Source organism: Cornus florida, unplaced genomic scaffold, assembly GCF_030987335.1.
Source record: "Cornus florida cultivar Cherokee Brave unplaced genomic scaffold, ASM3098733v1 CherokeeBrave_3.0.0_Hap2_Chr03, whole genome shotgun sequence".
Classification (NCBI taxonomy): Eukaryota; Viridiplantae; Streptophyta; class Magnoliopsida; order Cornales; family Cornaceae; genus Cornus; species Cornus florida.
The window spans coordinates 41,658,556-41,675,018 of NW_026775573.1; the positions used below are offsets into that span (position 1 = coordinate 41,658,556).

General features: G+C 32.5%; 1 protein-coding gene across 1 annotated transcript; it reads left to right on the forward strand.

Moving 5' to 3' along the window:
• Positions 1-2,693: 2,693 nt before the first annotated feature.
• On the forward strand, positions 2,694-10,417 carry LOC132301511 (polygalacturonase ADPG1-like). Its single transcript, XM_059798759.1, has 10 exons — positions 2,694-2,760; positions 8,264-8,376; positions 8,455-8,592; positions 8,728-8,898; positions 9,002-9,028; positions 9,121-9,328; positions 9,466-9,547; positions 9,731-9,839; positions 9,967-10,083; positions 10,190-10,417. The coding sequence occupies exons 1-10, from the start codon at positions 2,694-2,696 to the stop codon at positions 10,415-10,417; spliced, it is 1,260 nt and encodes a 419-aa protein (XP_059654742.1).
• The last annotated feature ends 6,046 nt before the right edge of the window (positions 10,418-16,463 follow it).

Genomic DNA, 16,463 nt, shown 5'->3' on the forward strand with positions numbered 1-16,463 from the left:
AAATAAATAAATTTAAACAAACCTCTACAACTTTGTTGTTTTAAACAAACCCAGTACATATTGTTAGAAAGATTTCAAAAAATTTAACTTTTTAAGTATTTGATTGGACTGGTATAGACCATTTAATCGATCAGCAGATTCATCACAATAGAAAAAAATTTGTAAGCTTTAATGGAGAAGTTGAATTGGTTTTAATACACCATTAGAATTTATATATATATAATATCAATGAACTGTAACCCAACAGCTAATTGGAACTTTGATCCTTTAGATGATATGGAGGTCAATTTGACTCAAATCATGTAGTGTAAAAACATAATGTTGATGAGTCCTTGTAAACCCAGTTCTCAAATTGAGGGCTCTCTTGTTTCCTCCTTAAATTCGTAGTGCAGGCATCACAGGGAAAGAAACTTACTACCATCTTGCAGTTGGGTTTGATGAAGAAGATAAACAGTGTTTGTAACTCTCTCTCTCTACATGTAATATATATAAAGTGATGAGGGTGTGTTTGGGTAATTGGGTGTAACAGTAAACTAAGGGTCTGTTTGGGTGTAATGTTCATAATAAGGGTAATATAGTCTTTCATGCTCATAAGGGCATTATGGCCATTAGGTATATATTGTGTGATCACGTGACTGCATGTGATGGTTTTAACGGCGAAATTCAACCGGCCGGTCGCCGGATGGAGTTATCTGCAACAAAAAATTATAGTTCAGGGGGTTTTTTGAAAATTTTGAAGTTCAGGGGAGTTTATTGCTGATTGGCTAATAATTCAGGGGGTTTTTTTACATTTAACCCTTCTTTTTATTTTGTTGCATCAGAAGGCTTATTTTTTCTATGTTGTCATTATTCTTAATCACATCAATTCTCCCATAAGCTTGTTTAAAATAATAATAATAATAATAATAATAATAATAATTAAAGCGCCACATTTGCATACACGCTACTCACTCCCTTTTGTGTTAAACCAAGTCCTAGCTTCCTTTCTCGAGGACCGTACTGCAAAACCAATTCTCTAGGATACTTTCCATATGTTGAGTTTATTTTCTTGATAATTCCGTAATGGTCTTTTCTAATGGAAGGGAATGGCCCCTGCTTAATATGTTGTAACTGTGATATATATATATATATATATATATATATTCTTTTTTCAAAATTAGGTAAATACAACACACCCATATATGGCTGCTACGATGCTCCTACTCTCGCCTCCCCGGTAATTAATGTCGTGTTTTTCATCTATTTTGAAAAAGATAAAGAAAAATAAATTAAAAAGAAAAATGTTACTATGTTGGCCTTATTTTTGTGCCATAAACTTAGACTTTGTGTGATAATTCAATTCAGTACTTAATTTTGAACGAATTAAGTACTTATTGTGCGTCACTTAATGTACTTTGAATATCACTTGAAAATGCAAGAGCCACTTAAATTGGAATAAAATTTTAAGCCACAAATACTTCACTTATCACTAAATTGAAGGTCGAATGCTAAATTTGTTATTATTATTTTTCATTGCAAGAAATTCACCCACCCATTTATCCCTATGGGGCTCGACCCTTCACCTCCCACATGATCGATAAAGGAGATACCATTCTACTACAACCTTTGTTGTTTAGAACTTAAAATTCAGCTCAAAATTAAAACAAGACAAACATACACCCAACACTAGAGATAATGAGAAAAATATCTTGCTATTACTCAGGCAATGCTCATCTCCTCTTGTCCCCTTCGCATTTATATCTGTCATTTATATCTCCCTTCATTTAAGGGGATTAGGATTAATCTCCACGGTCATGTTGACCTATCTTGCTCTTGAAAAATTATTAGATTTGTACGATCAATAGACGCTTGATGAACTAGTTTAATCCAGAGTCTCGGATTGAGAAGATCAATAGACGCTTGATGAACTAGTTTAATCCAGAGTCTCGGATTGAGAAGACGGTTGCATAGATGCTTTCATTCCTCTTTTCAGGAACAATTTGTCTTCCTTCAAAGATATTTGCTACTCTCTATACTAGAATATATATATATAATCTCTATCATCTTCTCCGTATATGTCCAGAAATATATTTTGTCACCTTGTATGCTTAGTCCTTATCCCAGTCTTCTAAGTGATCACTGTATTGTGTAATACAAAAGTTTATTGTATGTCTCTGCTAGTAGTATAAAGGGCATCTTACTAGCTTGAAACAACTCTTTAAGGTTTGAATTTCATATGGTATTATATGGTGTTTTTTTTTAGTTGAATTATTATGTAGTGTTTTGTTTTGTTTCTTTTTCCTTTCTTCTTTTTTTTTTTTTTTTTTTCAAGAAAGTTCAGCATTATCAAAATTTATGGGACTTTTAAAACTAAATGCCAATATATTTTTTTTTAATATTGTAAATGTTTCTAAATTTTAAGAAATTTATTTCACGAACTTTAATTATATAGATTATATGTTGTGCAGTTTTGAATATTGTGAAAGGTCTGATATGCGGATGGGACTCAAGTAAACGTTTGAAGAATCAAAGTTAAGTTGACTTGTTAATTAATTTCTCCATCTCAAATTAAATGTCCACATTTATATTTTTTACTGTCTCAAAATAAATTTTCCATTTGAAAAGTCAAAGTACATTATTTTTATAATATTACTAATTTAACATTCTTACATTAAACTTATAATAAGTAAACCATCACATTATGTGAACCCGCTATGAACATATTTTGTAATTCATTCACTACTAATACAATAAAAAATATATTAAAATTTTTGTTTTTTAAAAATTTAGATTCCCGAAAAGGGACATTTAAGGGAGGGAGTAAAAGATATAAATGTACCTATTTAATTAGGCAGTGGAACTCCAGAAAATTGCCTAATGGCAAAAACTTCCACATCACATTTGGATGGTTGGAAGTTTAATTTTTCTTAAGATCAGTGCCCCAAGACATTTTTTTTTAGTAATTGTCCAATGCATTTAAGATAAAGGTATTACATGTGTCTGGTGGTGAATTATGGAGTGCTCTAAAAGACCTCCGCATTACTATTGTTAACCCGAAAAAACAAAAAATAAACATTAAGCATGAGGTTAGTTAATCATGTTTATGTTTTAGAAGTTTTTGTACTCCAAATATATTCGGGTAACTGTTGTGGTTTTGTAGAGTCTGATCACATATTGATTACGTGAAGGATTTGGGAGGTTAAAATTTATTGACTGGGTGTCTATTTTGGCTACTGGCATTTGAAACTGGTTCACCTGGAGTTGCAAATTTGACTTTGGCTATTGCCAAAATTGAACTAGTTCATTGGCCTTTGAACCGGTTCAAGTGTGTGGTCGACTTTGGCTATTGCCAAAGTTAAACTGGTTTAGTGTCCTTTAAATCGGTTCAAGCGACTTGCAACACGTATATAACAATAAAGTTAAACCAGTTCAAGTGGAGCTGAACCGGTTCAACTCTCCTACGAAGTTACGTGAATTGTTTTCCTTACTGGTTTTGGATTCTAAAAAAGGCAAGTCCTTATAGGACAAATTGGGTTCCATTGTATAGGACTATATGCATCAACTCTAATTAGATTTTAGGGTTAAGGAGGAAAATAGGGATTAATTTGTGCCAATATAAGAGAAAACAATTGAGAGAGATTGAATGAAAATTCTCCATTGTACTCGTCATCTTTTTCATAGTGGAATTGTTCAGTGTGCTCCATTGACGTAGCCCTAATTTTTAGGTGAACCATGTATATCTTGTGTCCTTGTGTATGATTGTTTTTTTTTTTTTTTTTTTTTTCTTCATGATTACTTATGTTTATTCCTCGAATAACATTGTTTTTTGTACATTTTTCGTTAACAACTGGTATTAGAGCCTTTAGTTCACAACCTTGGGCACAGAAGGTGTTTGACGAAATTTCGAAAGTCTTTTATAGCAAACCTGTCCGTTCGAGTGGGAGCAATGATCAAGAAGTTCAATGGCACAAATTTCGGTTTCTAGAAGATGCAAATTGAGGATCTATTGTTTTGGAAAAATCTATATCAACCTTTAGGAAAGAAGCCATATGATACATAGGATGCGGATTAGGAATTACTTGATAGGAAGGCTATTGGCATGGCACCGTCAGGTTGACGTTGTCAAAGTCAGTTACCTTTAACATCAAGAACGAGAAGACGATGAAGTCTCTCACGGCAGCCCTTTTTAATATATATGGACAATCGTCTACAGTGAATAAGGTGCACTTGATCAAGAAGTTATTCAATATGCATGAAAATGGTCGAAGGTGGTAGGTTCAATAAACATCTAAATATGTTCAATAAAATTGTTGGTCAATTAGAGTATGTTGATATCGACTTCAAATATGAGGTCCGAGCACTGCTAATTCTACGGCAGTTACTCGAGAGTTGGAGTGGCACGGCTACAGCGATCAGCAATTCTGTAGGAAAGACCAAGTTAAAGTGTGATGAAGTTATGAGCATGATTCTAACTGAAGAAATCAGAGGCAAACAACAGGGGTTTCTATCAATAGTTCGGCTTCGAATGTTGAAAACAAAGGTAGGGGTTAAAACAAGAAGAAGGGCAACGGTAATGGATACAAAGGCATATTAATGAATGGAAGGGCATAATCTTAAAATCCAAGGAATTCCAGAGATCTCAGTGATGTTGAGTGTTGGAATTGTGGTAAGAAGGGATATTACCGTAGTAATTGCAAATTTCCAAAGAAGGGAACCGAAAGGAAAATTAAAGTAAACATTGTCTCAGAAAAATCAAATGATGCATTGATATGCTATTTGGAGAGCAAGGTGGAGTCATAGGTTTTAGATTCTGGCGTATCGGTTCATAGTACCTCAATCACAGAGCTATTCAATAGCTATGAACTGGGTAACCTTGACAAGGTGTATCTTGGTGACGATCAGCCTTGCAACATCATTGGCAAGGGTAAAGTGCAGATCAAGATGAATGGGTCAGTTTGGAAGTTGAAGGATGTTAGGCACATCCCTGACTTAAGGAAGAATCTGGTTTTGGTGGGACAATGGTCAGAGGAAGGTTTTGTTACTACCTCCAATGGAGAATCGTGGAAGGTTTCTAGGGGTGCTTAACTCGAGCACCAACTCTCTTTTGTGATAACTTGAGTGCTTTGCATATGACTGTGAACCTAGTGTTTCATGCACGCACAAAACACATTGAAATTGATTATCACTTTGTTCGGGAGAAAGTTGCACTTGGTTCTTTGGTCACAAAATTTATCCCTTCCTACTCTCAAAACGTTGATGTATTCTCCAAAGCTTTGTCTAAAGATGTCTTTTAAGCCTTACGAACCAAGCTTGGTGTGCTTCTATCACCACCTTCAGGCTTGAGGGGGAGTGTTAAACATACAGCTCGTGAGCAAGTGCCAGAATCAAGCTATCAATAGCAATCTTTGGAGAAAGATATTCTAGAGAATTTCTTCCTTTTTTTTTTTTTTTTTTTTTTTTTTTTTTTTTTTTTTTTTAATTGGTACTTACACACACGTCTCTCCTGATATTTAAATCCCTGAACTTCCTTTGGGAAGTAAGAGACTGATACCGCTAAGCCAGTTGGTTTCTAGAGAATTTCTTATATTTGGAAACTTTTTGTTTTGAAAAGAAATAAACATCTATAAATATAATATCTTATTTAGATGGCTTCTTAAGGTTTTCAGTCGAAGCCATTTGGTTCAGTCCATCTTCTTCCTTTTGTCAGTTTTCTATTTTCTTTCAAGGATGTCGATTGATCGAGGCATAGAATAAGGAAACAGATATAAACTTCGTGGTCATTTTGAATATATGTCGCCTCATAGATTATCACAATATAAGGTCATTTTGTAAACTTTTTAATTAAATTTTAAAGTTTATTGAGACGTGTATCTATGTCACCTCATATATATATAATTTTTTATATACTTTTTGGGATTTGTACTATGTAAATTAAATTTGAAAAAATTGTAAATAAATTGTAATATAATTTTGTTTAAATATTAGTCATAATATATATATACCTTGAAAGAAATCCAAAAATGATAAAAAAATAAAAATAAAATAAAAAATAAACTGACATAAAATTAATATGAGAGAGAAAAATATAGAGATGAACAAGTGATAAGTTACAATTAAAAAGAGAAGAGGTACTTCATCATTTGTTTCAGTTCTTCTAAAATCTAATTTTAAAAAAATAAAAAATTGAGTTCTTTGATTCTACTTCGAAAAAGATAAATCATTAATTATTACGTAGACGAAATATTAGAAAATGGATAATGATTTTTAACAAAACAACATCTGAAGTTTAAACTAAACAAGATTATTACTTTATTAACTTATAAAAATAGTTACAAAATTTGTCATTTAACAAGTGACAATTTAAAAGCATTAGCTAGCATATATATATATGATATTGTTGTTGTTTGACAAAAAAGTTCATGCATTTTTTATTAACTATGAGAGAACGATATTGTTGATTTTATCTCCTTTGTTTTTTACTTCTCTCTCTTGCATTAATATATTAGATATTGTACAATGTATTTGCAAATAAAATAACGATATGTTGTGGGAAGGACTATAACAATAATGAACTTAAATTTCTATATCACAATGTTTGAACTTTCAAAAGTGTATAGTTAAATATGTCTAAGTTGAAAATTTTATATGTTTTAATGGAACAAATGCTAAATTTCTTTTTAAACTCTTTATTTGGGGGCCAATATACCAGTGTTTTGGAAAAATATATATATGGGAGCCACTGCATGTTGATTTATATGTTATATTTATACTGTACAAGAAATTATACTAATTATAATATTTATACAGTCGCCATTAATTCTTGTTCGTGTTGTTTCTGTAGAACATCTTATATGTATAAGCATAGTTGTATATATATATATATATATTTTTTTTTTAGTTAAAGGGTAAGCTATCATTGTTGTATATTTCTGGACATAAAATGCTAAAATGCAGTGGTCATCATATGATATACACCTGACCAAACACGCAAATCCTACATTCATGAAAGTCTGCCACAAAGCAGAACATGAGCTGCATGACAACTTTTGCTCATTAGTGTTACTCGTTTCTTATGATACTATTTATGGAAAAAATAATGCACCAAACTGTTGCTCACTGCTATTCTTTGCTTTTCATTGTCCATTTGATAATACAGTAATCAGTGAAAATTCATTTTTTTTTACTTTCAATCTACTAAAACTGATCTGTAGTAATTGCTACCACCCAACATTTCCATTCCATCTCTAACATCTCTATGCCTTTTAACAATTTCAGTTGATGTGTTAGGAGTTTTGTTTGTTTTTGTGACAAAAATAGCATGGTTTCTTTTTAGTTTTTTTTTTTTTTTTGGTTTTTAGTTTTTTTTTTAGTTTTTAGTTTTTGGTTCCAATCTTCTGTAAGAACAACATATTCTCATCTATATATGTATCCCCACATTCTCGTTATCATTCTCAATATTCAAATACATCTTTCTTGTAAACCCAATTTCAGTAGTACGTACTACAATCATTGTAAGCATTTTTGGGACCCCTTGTTTCAAGTTTACATCTTTTACATGAGGCCTAGTCATGGCCTAAAGCCAATTTCAGTTTACACTTCTCTTTTCATATTGTTTTTGCTTTTTACTGATTTCATTACATAGTATCAATTGCAATCACTATCAAGCAATTAATCATTCAGTTTCTTATATACCCCGAATAATTACTTTTTAATTTTAGCATAAAATTTTATTAATTTTCCAATAGAATTAAAATCTCATTTGAGTAGGAAAGTTGAAAAGACAAGAACATGATTTGTAGTGAACTCTGATGTGTACAGAAGTGAGATGTTCATATATATCTTCCATAATGACATGAAGTAGTAATAATATATCACAAGGATATGAATAAATGACAAGAGAAATTGCAAAACTTAAATGCTTGATTCATGTATTTTAACTTTATACTCTTACAGTTTTACAGTTGATTCTTTAATTTAGAATTACTAATTGTAACTTTGTTTTTGCATGTATTTTAGGTCCACATTTCGCCAGTGTGTTTGGCCATTTCTAATAATTCTTGTACATCATGGTGAGAACTAGCTTCTTATTTCTTTTTCAATTTAAATAATTAGTTTCTTTTGCATAGGTAACTCAAGCGTCATAACAATTCATACTTTTCCGGATACATCCATATGTTTTGCAAAATATATATGATATAGATAAACTTGAAAACTATGCATTAAACTAATTAACCGGCCTTTCTTATTTCTCATGTTTTGCAGGATATCTTTGCTTTTATATTTTTTCTCGGCATAGTTTCATCCAAGATTGCTTCCTCAAACGCCAATGGAAATGCAGGCACTTTTAATGTCTTAGAGTATGGAGCAATCGGGGATGGCCAAAAAGACGATACTCAAGTAAATTTATTTATTTTCATTGTGAGTTTTAGTTCACTTTGTACCTTGAGAAACTAAATTATTTATACTCCATTTCAGGCATTTCTCAGAGCATGGAATGCTGCATGTAGCACAACAAATGGAACTCCAAAGTTGGTCGTTCCTAAAAAGAAGACATTTTTGTTAATTCCAGCCATGTTTAGCGGTCCATGCAAGGCTAAGAAAATTGATTTTATGGTAAGGAAAAAATCAATAAAATTATAATTCATAATTTGATATTAATAAAAAATAAATGCTTCAACATCAAATAAGTACGGGTTTTTATCATAATATAATCTTCTTCTTCTTTCCCTTTACCCAAATACTATGTAGATTTTGGGAAAAATTGTGGCGCCATCCTCACCTTCTGTATGGAAGGGGCGTGATGCGAGTCAATGGCTAGGATTCAGTGGCGTAAGTGGCCTCAATGTCTATGGTTCGGGCACAATTGATGAACAGGGCAAAGGTTGGTGGGATCAATCTTGCAGATTTCATCCTGACTTGGTATGTAGATTTTGATAAATATGAAAGACTGCCTCATAATTCTATTAGAAATGCTTCTACTTTGGCATCCCTAACTTCATTTTCACTTGCTCCAATTTTGCAGCAAGGATGCACTAAACTGGCACCAACTGTAAGTATATATAATTATTAATAAAATTAATGTCAGTTTGGGTAGGGCTTGTTTTTATATCATTATTAATGAATATTTTTCATTTTTCATAGACCTTAAAGTTTCTTTCGGGCAACGACATCAGTCTCAGCAACATTGATTTCACTAACAGTCCACAAACTCATGTTCTCATAATGGGGTGCAATAGGATGAACGTTCAAAACGTGATGATCAAATCTCCTGGAGATAGTCCCAACACTGATGGCATTCACATCCATGCCTCTCACAATATAAGTGTCATTCAGTCCAAAATAGAAAGTGGTAAAATTAGGGCCATATATTATCTCTTTCTAATATATTTTTTCCCACTACTCTTCCCATATTTTGGCCTATAAGTTCCCATCAATTATTCATATATATGATACAAACTGACTGATTAATTGGTTTTGTTCCACTAGGAGATGATTGTATTTCTATTGGAGATTACATTTCTAACCTATACATATCCAATATTGAATGTGGACCTGGTCATGGAATAAGGTAGATTACTTCTCTTTCTTTTCTTTACCTACTTAATTTACATGTAATTACACAAACATGGCAGTTTCAGAACATTACTTTGGTGGTATGCATGGCCATACATATATATATATGTGTGTGTGTGTGTGTGTGTGTGTGTGGTTCAGTCAAGTGAAACATCTTTTCCTTCCTTGAATGAAACAGTATTGGAAGCTTAGGTTTGGGAGGCAATTTTGTACAAGTAGAGAACATTCATGTGAAAAATGTCTCCTTGAAGGGAACTACCAACGGAGCTCGGATCAAAACATATCAGGTATATATATAGCCAAATTTACTTCAACCATCATCCAGACTCCCACACTTCCATTTTCACCAGCATACTATGTATATACTTAGCTCTTCATTATGTCACTTTTTACTCATTGTCTATGCATAAATAGGTTGGAAAAGGATACGTCCGAAATGTCACATTTGAGGACATTAAATTTGATTCCGTGGATAACCCAATAATCATTGATCAGAATTACTGCGGAGTTAGGGGTACATGCAAAGAATTGGTAATACCCAATAAAAGAAAATTAGAAGATTTCATCAATTTTCATTTGTTGCATGGAGGAAACAAAAAGTACTGATCATTCAATTTTCTTGCATTCTTTGTTCAAGCCAACCGGAGTTCACATAAGCGACGTGACATTCAAGGACTTGTATGGAACATCGAGCACCGAAGTAGCTATCAATCTCAACTGCAGCCGATCAGTGTCGTGTACTGGAATATCGTTGCAGTCCATAAAACTTACCTCTGCCAGAGCTGGAAAGCAAGCCACTGCAAATTGTGCTAATGCTCGTGGCAAAGAAACAGGAGTGCTACCAGGGCCATGTTTCAGAAACTGAGTTCATTTAAGAAAATGGTTCTGCAAGTTCATATATCCCTGTTATTTTCTAGGTGTTGTGAGATTGAATGATATTTTTTTGTACCTGAGCTTATGTAAGGAATTATTGTGTACCAATTAAAAATCTTGATTGAGTTATAACTTATATGTAATACAAGTAAATAAAATTTCTCTCTACAATGATATGACTCAATGTATCCCAACATTTTAGATGCTTGAAATAAATGTATCCCAACATTTTACATGCTTTTTCCATTCTTTAACATAGCACATTTAATTTTTTGCATGTAAACTGAATCATCTTTAGTATTTTTTTTTTCACTTTAAACATCACTGGTACTTTATATAATTTCATTTTCATTGTAGACATCCATTAATCAGCTTGAACTAAAAGGACGTACAATGACAATTAAGAAAATGGATTCAAGTTGATGCAAGTTGATTTATTTGTTATAACAATGTATTTGTTCGTGTTTTTTTTCTGTAAATCATATCATGTAATATGAGCCTACTTATATATATATATATATATATATATATATATATATATATATTGGACATAAAATGCTAAGATAAATACTTTCTCCACAAATCAGATGGGATATATATGATGCTGTCGCTAGTCTCACCGTGGCAAATGGAGAACGCTGAATCTTCTACTTTCGACAATAAGTATTTTTTTTTTTTTTTTTTATCTACCCATAATTGAAGCATTTTTCTGAGTATTTATTTTTCAAAAAAATAATATATTAATTTTTCAACTCAGACAATTATTTTGGAAAAACTGAAAATGAAAAGGTAAAAAAAATTTGTGTAACGACTCTAGCTGATGCCAAAATTTAAAAAAATTCGGCATAACCTCCCCTAAAAATGGGCCTTCAACAACCTGTCCCAATACACAAAACACATAAAATCATCCAGCATCCCATTCATCCATTCATTATACCTCAACATAGTTCCTCTCATGGTGGAACATTCACACACTAATTAATCTAAATTATCATAATTACAGTCCCAAAATACAAGATTAATATTTAAAGTCTCTGTCTTACAACGTTATATGATACAATTGCATGGAAACTTATACCATAATTCCATTAGTTTCCTTTACATCAAACAAAAGATAAGTTCGTTCTTAAGTTACAAGGCCATGAATACTAACTTAGTTACATTTCCACAACTACGAATATACATAGAACGGTCAAAATACAAAATAACAAACAACTTTCTAACAACTTTCAAGCTTGAGGTGGATTGTCGTCCACCAGTTCATTTCCAAAATTTGAAAAAAATAATATAAATAGTAGGGTGAGCATAAAGCTCAGTAGGTGACACTTATGACACACATCTTGTGTCCTTGTGAATCCAAACAAAGGATAGGCCAATGGGAAATGGGGATCATATACAATGTCGGGAAATAATACAGCATGACGATTCAATCTCAAGTATATCCAATGCAATGGTATGAGATGCAATGCATGCTAGTGTCGCTCCCCATTTTCATAATCCAAAACATCGTTTCCAAACTGTTAATACAGCCCGCCCTTTGGTAGCCCCGCCGCGACACGAGAGGAGGATTGGCTAGTGTCCCTGACCCTTGGTAACCCCGTAGCGTCATTATGGGGCCCAACTAGCTCAACCACGCTAGGGCGACTCCCTAGTCCCCTTTAGGCTAAATTAACCTCCGGCCCATTGGTAACCCCGCAGCGACCGGGTTTCGCATAAAACCATTTCATCAAAAACACTTCCCTGAAATTCCCCATATTTATTTCAAGAACAATTTCTCCCATTTCATGCAAACCCAATGGTATGTGCATGTATATATGTTCCATACATTCAATGTCATGACATTTAAAATTCTACACCATAAAATTAAACATTCAACATATTCAACATCTCCCAAGTAATTATTAACACATTAAGATATAACAAAATATATTTAAGCATGCTTTACACATAAAACAACTCACATTCAAATACATGAATTTCTCTAGACAACATTTAAAATAATCATTGATACAATTAACTTTTAATTAAGCATGCTTGGCACAACAAATGATTATAACTCACAATGGAACAAGAAGGTAGTGGATTAAGGTGTCCCTATCTCAAATTTGCACAAAACCCTTAATATGGGTCTTGAATTTCGAACTCCAGGAAGGGCACCAAATCTGGAATTGTTCGTATGGATGCGTAGAGCTCGTCGTGGGCTTCGTTTTGCCTCAAACGGCACCTTAATCCGATAAGAGATGAGAGAGAAATTAAGCCTTGAAGCTTTGAAGAACGAAAAAAAAGAAAAAAAAAAAGAAGAGAACTACTGGACGAGAGAGAGTGTGATACGCAGAGAGGAAGAGATAAGTCATTATATTAGCTTATAAATCATGTAGGCCCCGCAGGTGAATAAAATTTTATTTAACTTTAACATATATATATATATATATATATATATATAAAGTCAAAAACATTACAATTTGTCGGACGGAGGATCTAGGTGTGAGATATTATTTTGTATTCCGCAATTATTGTAAACAAAACAAGTCCAAGTCAGAGTTGTAATTCCAGTTACTTGTAATGCAAGTTATCAAGATCGATGGCGACTATGAAATTGGAAAAGTTGTTCAAAGTTACCACAATTAAGATAATTCGAAATAAGGTAAAAATAACACATTAATTAGGAAGGATTCTAAAGAGGGTATGACACATTTTACAATTTCCATATTTTTCAGAACTTATCGTAGAATGTTTTTAGGCTGAATGAATCAAGGAATTCGAGTCTGCCAAACTTGAACCAGTTCAGCCCCTCTAAACCAATTCAAGATGCTCAAGATTGACTTTGACTAACTTTTGCCAATCTTGAACCGGTTCAGGCCTTCTGAACCGGTTCAAGGTGTCCTAATCAGTTTCCAACTTTCAGTTTCCTGTTTCAGAATTGTTTCGTAGTTGGTTTAGAATTGTACCAAATCCTATGCACAAATTTTTTCATATTTTTAGAGGGATTAGGTCATTATATACTCTATATAAACCTTGTCATTCACATAGGTTTATGGACGGCTTTTGCATTATCAATTTATTATTCTTAAAAGCCTTAGGAAGATTTTTGTTTCAGAAATTCTTAGAGAATTTTTTGTTTGTCTTTCTAGAACACATGCACATGAACACATAGTGAATCATGATTGTGATCATACAGTTGCTGAATTCGAAGAAGAATCCGACCACAACCAATGAAAAACCCATGAATTCGAAGAAGCCATGATCCTTAAACCCAAATCGGGAGAACTTGATGATCTAAAGATTGGGCTCCATTCCCTGAAGGCGAATCCAAAGCCTGAGAGAAAAACTCACCAACATGGGATGAAAGACGGCAAAGCGCTAGAGTTTTACAGTAAAAAGAGAAAGAATGAAAAAGGTATGGTTTAGGTTTAGAGAGAGAACTTACAGTTTGGGCTTAGAGAGAGAAGCTTTTAAACGACAACCCCTTTAGCGTCTTTTTTTTAAGCGACCTTCCCATCTCCATGTTTTCATTCTTTCTGAAAACTCCCAAAACAACTTTGACTTGTTTTCAAGAAATCCATACTCCTTTAACTCAGTTTTCTAAAAACTCTTTTTCAAAAACAGGCACCAAGCAGTGCAAAAACGGGTTTTCTGAATTTTTTACACTCTAAAAACAAACAATTGTTTTGAGAGTGTCAGTCCAAGCAGGGCCTTATTGATCAATAATTTAAAGAGATTTACAGAGGAAAGAGAACTTACTAACTGAAATTGGTATTCCTCATTTTAAGGTTTTTTTATTTTTTAGTCTCAATTCCTTCATAGATGAAGATGCTCCAATTTCCAATGAAATGCTTTCATTAAGTTATTTTTGGTCAAATTACATCCAAGTTTGGTCGTAGTAAGTTCTCAATAATTTTACTGTATTCTTTCAATAATTTTATTGTATTCTTGGAGATATATTGTTCTTGATAATTGGAAAATCCTGAAGTGTAACCATTTAAGTATCCAACTTCTTTTCTATTAAACCAGAATAATAGACATTGAACTTTTAAAATATAGGGTAAAGTACTTTAACTATTACCAAAATAGGAAAAAATTAATCCCCTCAAACTACAAAACTTGAAAAAAAAAATTCTTTGAACCATTTACTTTGTTGCAGATTGCCCCTTCCGACAAGCTTGAATTGATAACTTATCATTAAGGATAAATAGAGGAGAAAAGAAAAGAAAGGATAACAATAGTTAGGAGAGAAAAGAAAAGAAAAGAAATGAAGTGATAGTAATAATTTCTATTCCTATTTGGATAGATAGGGGAGAAAAGAAAAGAAATGATAGTTATTCTTGTTTGGATTAGATAAAGAAGAGAAAAAAAAAAAAAGAAAGGATAGTGACCAAATTACCGTCCTACCATTTCATAACCACTTCATACATTATCCATTTTTAAAATCTTGTTTCTTTTTGATAGTTCAATGCCATGGGTAAAAACAAAAGTAAAAAATAAAAATAATGGGTGAAAACAAAATTAGATAGGACTTATTCTACCTAAGCAACTAGGAAATAGAAATGATATTGTTTGCCTGAAGCCCACGGAAAAAGTAATACGTTAAAGGATAAAATCACAATTATAGTATCCAAACTAACTTTTCGAAACCAATTTAAGCACAACAAAAGAAATTAACAAAATTAGATAGGACTCATTAAAATGTTTATGCCTATAAATATATATATATATATATATATATATATATGTATATATATATAATTTTTGGTGACTGGAGGTATGTTCACACCCTTTGGATGAGACTTATTACCACCCATTTATATTCTTTAGCGACAATTAGTGCACTGGGGACACGTAAAAAACAAACGAAAGGACTAATAAACAACAACCAATAGAATTATATAATTGGGACATAAATGGAATTACTTTTTCTGCATGTTGATTTGTAAAGGGTATTTTTGGTATTAAGAATTTATAACTTACTCCACTATCCTTTCTCTCCCTATCTTCTCAAATTGGGAGAGAAAGCATATCATGGATAGGAAGGGATAACTATTCCCCCTATCTCTCCCTATCCTCTATTTTCTCTCCACTTAACCTATCCAAATACACTCTTACACTATTCTCTCTTTTCGTTTCTCTCCCTATCACTCCAAATCAATCCTACCAAATACACCCTAAACGAGACACAATAGAAGGGTTAAGTGCAAAAAATTCCCCTCTACTATCGATATAGTGCAAAATAGTCCTGTGTAGTATAAAACACACCTATACTATTAATTTGGTGCAAATAACCCCTGAAGACTTAAAATGAGGATAATACTCTAATTTTAGTAGAATAAAATAATAATTTTAAACATAGGCTATGTAAAATGACTGTTTTACCCTTTTATTATCTAAAAACACTACGTCGTTTTGTCTCCTCTGATTTCGTGCAAAATCTATACCTATATGATACGAGTATAATACATATATATATATATATATGTGTGTGTGTGTGTGTGTGTGTGTGTGTGTGTGTGTGTGTGTGTTTATTTCTTCCATTAATTGTAATTTTTGGCAATGCCAACAAAAGGAAATCAAGATTTTGTAAGATTTCCATTAGATGATCAATGAATCATTTTTCAACCTTCAATCAGGTCATACAAAAGCCTTATCAAGTGAAACCCTTCCAATTGGAACTCTCTACCCTTGCCTTCTCAATCGGGATATTCCTTATGTCAGACTGGTCCCGCGAGTAAAGAAAGGCGTTTAGAACTACAAATTACGTCTATTTCTTCCTTTCAATGGTAATCTGAGAAGTTTCCAATTTAAGAGCACGTCTAGTCTATTTCTTCCATTGATTTCAATTTTTTTTGTCATTTGATATGTTTCTTTCTTTATTTCTATATTTTTGGTAATCTGAGATCTTCTATACATATATATCAATAATAAGATTTTTCTGTTAGTAGTATCGTAGAGAGAGAAAGCAAATCTGGTATTGACAATTGTGTGAATTCATGAATATGGAAGTAACCGGAAAAGAGAATATAGTGATACATCGGCAAATATGAAAA

Coding starts and splice junctions, on each gene's coding strand:
- LOC132301511 (XM_059798759.1), top strand. CDS start 2,694: ATGAACATATTTTGTAATTCATTCACTACTAATACAATAAAAAATATA. Junction 8,377..8,454: donor GCCAAAAAGACGATACTCAA/GTAAATTTATTT, acceptor ACTCCATTTCAG/GCATTTCTCAGAGCATGGAA. Junction 9,329..9,465: donor TCAGTCCAAAATAGAAAGTG/GTAAAATTAGGG, acceptor TTGTTCCACTAG/GAGATGATTGTATTTCTATT.